General features: G+C 59.6%; 1 protein-coding gene across 1 annotated transcript in view; it reads right to left on the minus strand.

Moving 5' to 3' along the window:
* Positions 1-4,702: 4,702 nt before the first annotated feature.
* VOLCADRAFT_32796 (uncharacterized protein) overlaps positions 4,703-7,435 on the minus strand; it is a gene marked incomplete at both ends in the record, with an annotated part of 4,359 nt that continues 1,626 nt past the window's right edge. The window contains 5 exons of the mRNA XM_002949730.1: positions 4,703-4,759; positions 5,318-5,562; positions 6,371-6,477; positions 6,807-6,973; positions 7,243-7,395. Of these exons, the coding sequence (XP_002949776.1) occupies positions 4,703-4,759; positions 5,318-5,562; positions 6,371-6,477; positions 6,807-6,973; positions 7,243-7,395 (729 nt within the window). The remainder of the gene's footprint in view (positions 4,760-5,317; positions 5,563-6,370; positions 6,478-6,806; positions 6,974-7,242; positions 7,396-7,435) is intronic.

Here is a 7,435-nt window from a genome sequence, read left to right on the forward strand (position 1 = left end):
ACCAGATCAGGTGGTTTAATGCCGCGTGTTGCTATCGGAGTGCGAGTCAAGGGCCCCGTGCGAGTCTAGGCTTCAATAGCCTGTTTAGGACTTTGGCTATCACCAGGTCGAACGGTGTGATGGAGGGGAAGTGGCAGCAGACGGCGGCGGCTCCCGGGGGGCCCCCATCCCACAGCAGCTGCTCAGGCAAGTGGTTGAGTGGTATGCCGCCTCAAGATCTTGAGAGCGCTTGGGAGGCCCTTCGTCATACATACTTACATGCATACATACAGCCCTGATGGGGGTCCCCCTCCGCCCTCCGCCCTCCACCCCCATCAGGCTGCCTGTACTGCCTGCCCGTCTCAGCTCCTTGCTGCTGTCCCCCCAACCGACGCCGCGAGCTGTCAGGACATCACCTAAGAAAGACCACCCGACTGGAAAGCGCGAAACCTTTCTTGCAAACACACTCATACGCATATACACACATACGCATATACACACATACGCATATACACACATACACACATACGCATATACACACATACGCATATACACACATACGCATATACACACATACACACATACGCATATACACACATAAACACATACACAAGCGCTTTCCAAGGAAATACAGACACGGCGAGTCAAATCCGCCGCAAACACGCGCGAGGATGCAAAGTAGTCCCTGTAGAACACCCGCACTGTATCCCCGTCGCACACGGCCTTCCATTACCACACCGACCCCGCTCGCCGCGCAAAGGGATGCCGTAACCTGTCAGGAACGTGCATAAAATTATTTTTATTAGCTTAAAACTACAAAAAAGGTACCAAAGAGTACAGAGGTTAGACGCAGTTCCGGCCTCAGTCGCAGCGGTCAAGAGGTCTAGGAATCTCGGAAGGGCCCCTCCGCCGCCTCCTACCTGCCAAGCTCCACTTGCCACCTCACACGCCCCCAACTTCCATCCCCCCTTTCCCTTCCCCACAAACACAGACCTGTCAATTGATACAGACCGACCGACGGGCCGACGGGCGCCAACCTTTACCGCTCCTGGCGAATGTCAAAAAGACTTTAGTCCGATAAAAGACGAGTTTCTAAAACGTGCATCAGTACGACAGTACGCGATGTTCGGCGACTCTTGTAGTACCTTCCCTCTGCTGCAGGGAATGGTTCCCATGCGGGGTTTGGGTGGGTCTGTCTGGGGGTGTTTGGGGGGTTTATCCAGTGCCCTGTGCGCCACCACCACAGCAGCCCGGGAAATGTTCCATCTCTCCACCTCTCCCTTCTGCCTGCGCCAACCCAGACACACTAAGGTCCACTTTACCTTTCCCCCAAAAAACACGCAGCACCCAGCACCCCCACATGCAGCTTCTTGTAGCTTCAACTCGGAAGTACTTGGCCAATGCAGGCGTACATACATACATACATACGCACCTCGCCGCATAAAATTCCGCTTCGCAGATCGCACGCTCAGCACGCGGAGCACATTGCTCGGGAAGAATGGTCAAGTAAAGGCGGCACAGCACCGCACAGCACGCAGAGTGACTCAAGCCACGCTTTTACAGCCCCCCCCTGCATGCCGCAATTCCCCCAACCCCCCGCCCCAATAACCGTTCTCATGTGAACTCCACTCATGCGCGAACCTTATTACGTTTGAAACACACAGACATACACACACATATAATACATACATACCTTCTACAGAATACTCCCCTGCCTAAGGAAAGAGACACCAATGCACAGAACTACAGACAGATGCACAACCAGGTGCATGCGTGTGAATGGGAGCCGACCGCGGGTGGATTGCGGGTCTGGGTGGTCGGTGGGACAACCTATGCGTGTGCGCGAGGAAAAGGGTAATTGTATGTGTGTATGTATACATGTATGTATGTATGTATGTATGTATGTATGTATGTATGTGAGTGTGAATGTGAGTATGTGTGGGTACCTCACTCGCGCACGCGCGCGAGGGAGCGGAAAGCGAAAGGCCGGGCAGCACGCTGCAGTTGTACGGCAGAATCCGAACCCATGAACACATCCGTACAGCCGTACGCATCTGTCACAACAGCGCCCGCATGGTCCATATGACCTGCGCGCTTCACCACACGCCATGCGGCATGTGCAGAGCACACTCATTTATTTAAAGCTACAGCCGCTACCACCTCAACCAAAACTACCGACACCCTTCTAGGCCGCTACTACGACGTTTCCTGAACACCTAACAAAAATACGGTGACACCGTACTCGCAGGCACCTGCACGCTCGTTCATTCGCCCCTCCTATCACCACCACGCCTCTTTCGGGCGCGGTAATTCAATCAGGTATTGTATCGGCCACAAGAAGGTCAAAAGAAATTAAATTAATATATGGATAACTGAAAACCGCGATGGTGATTCTTGCTCACCGTCTTAACCTCCAGATCACCCGCCAGCCCAAGCGGCGAAAGCCCGGCTGCTAATCATCCCGTGACCCCTACCCGCCACGCAGCCGCGCCCTAGCGCGCCAACTGCCAAAACCCGCCACATCCCCCGCCACGACCAGAGCGGATAGCTCCAGCCCAGATGTGCCTCTCTCACCCCCCCTGGGCAGCTCCTCGACTGCCGACCTCTCCGCTGGGGAGGGCACTCCCTCTCCTGCCGGCCCCCCCCACGCACATACAAAAGGGGCCCACCACATCCCCCCCAAAAACAACGCGACGGAGGGAAAACCACACTCGTACATACACAGCTGCTGTTCCCAACACAAACAAAAACACCCGGTTGGGGCGCAGCCCCGCAGCAAAACCCGCGGCTTCTATCCTATTCCCAGTTTCCCCTCCCCCCTTTTCCCGGCCCTTCAACTACCCAACATTACACATCTTACCACATCTTCCCCCCTCACTTCCGTACAATAATAAAAACCCCAAAACCGCTTACCCGGCCCCCATCCTACGGCAGCCACGCGTACCAGTCGCTCTCTGCCCTCCCACCCAACCCCCCATTGCCGCAATAGCGGCCCCCCACTCCCACCGAGGGAAACCCGTACACCCGGACAAAACCCCAACAGACCCAACAGTGCGGAACCCCGTGATGCTCTAAAAACGTCACCTTCACCACTACACCACCACCACCATCACCACCACCACCATCACCACTACACCACCACCACCACCACCATCACCACTACACCACCACCACCACCATCACCACTACACCACCACCACCACCACCACCATCATACACCTCTATGCGATTCCACCGCCTGACTCGTAACTCGGGGTTACACGCAGGGAAGCTTAGACGTACACACAGGACGACACGACCGCCGTTACGACTGGTAAATTAAATGTTGCTGTTCCTGCCATTGACTATATGAATAGCGCAACTGGCTGCCCCATCACTCCAAGGTGCCATCAAGGGACATCACGGGCCCCGTTGGGGGTTGACCGCTTTGCGCGGCAGCACCCATCGCCCAGCAACAACAACGACCTCAACTACCTCAACTAACATGGCACACACGCCACCGTGCAGCGCACATACATACATACAACATACGTACATACATTCGTACAACCCCCCAACAATTAAAGGAAAGGGAGCCATTTCGTCCACTCCACCGTCAATAGTAGACCGATTAGACCACCGCCACCGCCACCGCCACCGCCACCACCACCACCATCAACAACAGCAACCTCCACCACCGCGACCGGGCGCTCCGGAGCAGATCGCAGGACCTGTTGCACCAACAGCGCCGCCAGCGCGCCATACCGCCGTCTTCAATGTCTTTTCGGGTGTGCGTGTGGGTGGGTGCGTGTGTGTGGATGTGTGCGTGTGTATGGAGGGGGAGGGTGTGTGTGGCGGGGGAGGGTGTGTGTGTGGGGGGGGGAAGGGTGTGTGTGGGGGGGGTTGGACGTGTGTGGGTGTGTGGGTGTGGGTGTGTGGGTGTGTGGGTGTGAGGGCTTACGAATGGGAAGGGTTGCGCCCAGAGAGGGTGTGATCAGAAACGCGACCAACAGACAGACAGACAGACATGCGGTCCGGCTTCCAAACACATCTCCCAAGCCCGTACAGCTGCACCGACATACACACAAACAGCCCTGCACTCCTCGCTCTCCTTCCTGTCCTTCTGGCCTCCCCCACCCCTTTTCACACACACACACACACGCACGCAGACACACACACATAGCCCCTCAATGACAACCACAACCACAAACCGCTTCCAAGCGCATGTAAAGTCCCCCCCTCTCCCCCTTCCCCCCTCCCCCGCCACGAGCCCTCACTGCGGCGCCAGTCGCGACCGCGCCCGACCCGACTCCCCCCCCCGCGGCGCCGCGTGGGACCCCCCAACGTGAGCGCACTGTCCGCCACTGCTTCCAACACCAACGACACCACCACCGCTGGTGGTGGTGGTGGTGGTGGTGTTGCCAAAGCCGCCGCCGCCGCCGACACCGCTGCCCAAATCCGCATACCCCTGCGCTGAGCCGCGTCGGTGTGCCGACACCGACTGCTGCAAACTCCTAGCGCCTTGCGGGTGCTGGTGCGGGTGCGGGTGCACACCGCCCACACCGCCGCGGTAGCCGCCGCCGCCACCACCACCACCCGGGTCATCCGGATCCCCTTCCCCTCCCCCCGGGGGGCCCCCCCCTGCGCCTTGGGCCCCCCCCGGCGCGGCTGACTCGGGCGGCATCAGCTCCATGAGCGAGTTGGATCTGGTGTACACGATGCGCACGGAGGAGCGGCGTTGGAACATGGTGATCCAGGGGTGGTGCAACATCTCCAACACGGTGAGACGGGAGGTGGCGTCCTGAGGGGGGGGAGGAGGGACGGGGAGGGGGACGGGAGGGGGAGGGGGAGGGGGGGAAATCAGGGGGGGGGAAAACACGTAGAGGTGCCAGCTGGCTGCCGGAGTCCCGCAGTTCATCAGCGAAACTGCCCGTCCTAGGTGGGCTGGGGAAGGGCGGGAAGGGGGGGACAATGGGGGGGCCAATGGGGGGCCCGGGCCACCAACGCCGCAGTTCGGAACGAGGGTGTGGAGGGCCCCTTGCTGATCAACACCCGCCGCAACGTGCCCATAAGTGGGGGGGAAGGGGGGAAGGGGAAGGGAAGGCTCAGCACACCATGCGCGTGTGGAGTGCAGCCCTCTCCCCTTGACTCCTCCTCACACACGCACACACACATTTTCCCCCACCTCCTTCCTCATACCCCCCTACCCCACGAACATACGCACAGACACACATCTTACAAGACAATAAAAAGAGAAAAACAGCCCCACCCGGGGTGTTCTCAGTCACAACGGACAACTGCCACAACAACTCCTGCCAACTACCAACCCCCCAACTACAACCCCCCCAGCCAGGGGTACCTTGTGCAGTGCCCTCATGATGAAGTCCTTGGCCAGGTCGGACACGGTCTCGGGGAAGCTGACAGGGGCGTGCATGATGTTGCGAGCCGTGTCGATCATCTGAGCGGCCTTGAAGGGGGGTGCTCCGACAATCAGTTCGTACGCAAACACCCCCACGGCCCAGGCATCCACCGCCTGGTGGTAGTGGGCGGACTCCGGGTTGCCCTTGTTCTCGTCAGGGGTCTTCTTGGTCGGGCAGCGGAGAACTGCCCGGGGGGGTGGGAAGGGGGGTTGAAGGGGTCAAGGAAAAGCTCGGTTCCGGTGTGTGTGTGTGTGTGTGTGTGTGTGTGTGTGTGTGTGTGTGTGTGTGTGTGTGTGCATGTGTGTGTTTGGGGTGGAAGGGGATACGTGCACGATTCCTGTTGACCCAGACCGCACGTGAGTGGTTGCGGGAGGAGGTGGGGAATCGCGGGGTTTAATCGCCATTGCGGGCGTCCCCTCCCCCGCCTCATCCTAATACACACACGATCACACGGCGTCGACCCCCTCAACCCCCCAGCCCCCTCACCCTCGGGGGCCATGTAGTCCAGAGTGCCTGTGCTGAGTGCGGAGTAGGGAGGGGGCCCCGGAGGTGAGGGAGGGGAGAGGTGAGCAGCCGAAGAAGGGACACGAGGGGACAACACGATCACGGAAAGGTTACGGGTATTGCCGTACGAGCCCAAGGCGGGAAAGTGCTGCAGTGTTTCTCCCCTCCAGCTACACCCGCGAATGTGAACCCCCGGGGGGGAAAGAGGGGAGAAGATGGACGGAACCGCTGCACGAGGGGAGGGGAGGGAGGCGGAGGAGAAGAACGGGTTGCGAATAATCCCAAGCCTCCCAAGCAGAAAGGGACGCGAGGGGGAAAGAGGGGGGAATGGAGGGTATACACGTGCCGTACAACAAAGACCAACACATGAGGTATTGGTAATCCGAGTAAAGACCATTTCCAACTGTCTCCAACCTCTTACCCGGGCCCTATACACATATACATACACATACACATACACATACACGCACTCGGCCCGGCCCCCCCACCCGCTCGCGTGTTTGCCCTCTCCTCCCGCAGGCTGATGGCCAGACCGAAGTCCGCGAGTTTGAGGATCTTGCCCTCCGCGAACAGCACGTTCTCGGGCTTGATGTCGCTGAGGGGGCCGACGGGGGGTGTGAGAGGCGGGGGTGAGAGGGGTTGCGAGGCAGGGGTGAGAGGCGGGAAGTGATTGGTCGGGGCCTGGGAGGTAGCCGAGGGGTTGGGGGGGAAGTCACAGAGGACGTGGGGGTAAAACACACACGAGCGGCGAGATGGCGCTGGAGGACGGTACGCGGATAAATATTTATACACAGATACATGTACACATACATACGCATATACACATACGCCTGTGGAACAGCAGCCACATGCGCAGGACACAACCCGGCGCGGGGCCCCTTCTGGACCCTCTCCCCCCTTCTTCCCCTCCCCCCCCCCACATACCGGTGCACAATCCCCAGTGTGTGCAGGTAGTGCAGCGCGGTAAGGAAGGGCTGCAGCACCAGGTTCACGGCCTGCCGCTCGAACAGCCGCCCGCCGCACTTGTACATAATCCGGAGCAGGTCGCCCCCGGTGGCGTACTCCGTCACCAGAATGACACGTTGCTGCTCCTGAAGGGGGAGGGGGGTGGGCGGGGGTGCGAGGGATACGAGGGGGAGGTGTTTGCTGGGTGCGGGGGAAGGGGGGGGGGATGTGTTTCTGGAAGCCACGCAAGGAGGCGGCGCGGATGGGGTCTTCCCGGCCCGGCCCCCTCCTCTCCATCAGCGTCCCCCCGCGGGGGGAGAAAAAGGGGTGGCACGAACCCAAGAGAGAAGGTCCACGCGGCACCCCTCCCAGCCAGCCATATGCAGCCGCCCTTCCATCCCCCACCTCAACTTACCAGAAAGCACGCGTAGTACTGCACAATGTTGGAGTGTCTCAGTCGCGCATGCAGCTTGATCTCCCTGTACAGCTGCATGCGCTGAATGTCCCCTTGCTCGGACAGCTTGTACACCTTCAGGGCGACCATCTCGCTGCTGATCTTGCAACGGGCCTGAGAACGGGACGGGGAAGGGAAGGGGGAGGGAGGGGGG

This window comes from Volvox carteri (assembly GCF_000143455.1).
Source record: "Volvox carteri f. nagariensis unplaced genomic scaffold VOLCAscaffold_15, whole genome shotgun sequence".
Lineage (NCBI taxonomy): Eukaryota > Viridiplantae > Chlorophyta > Chlorophyceae > Chlamydomonadales > Volvocaceae > Volvox > Volvox carteri.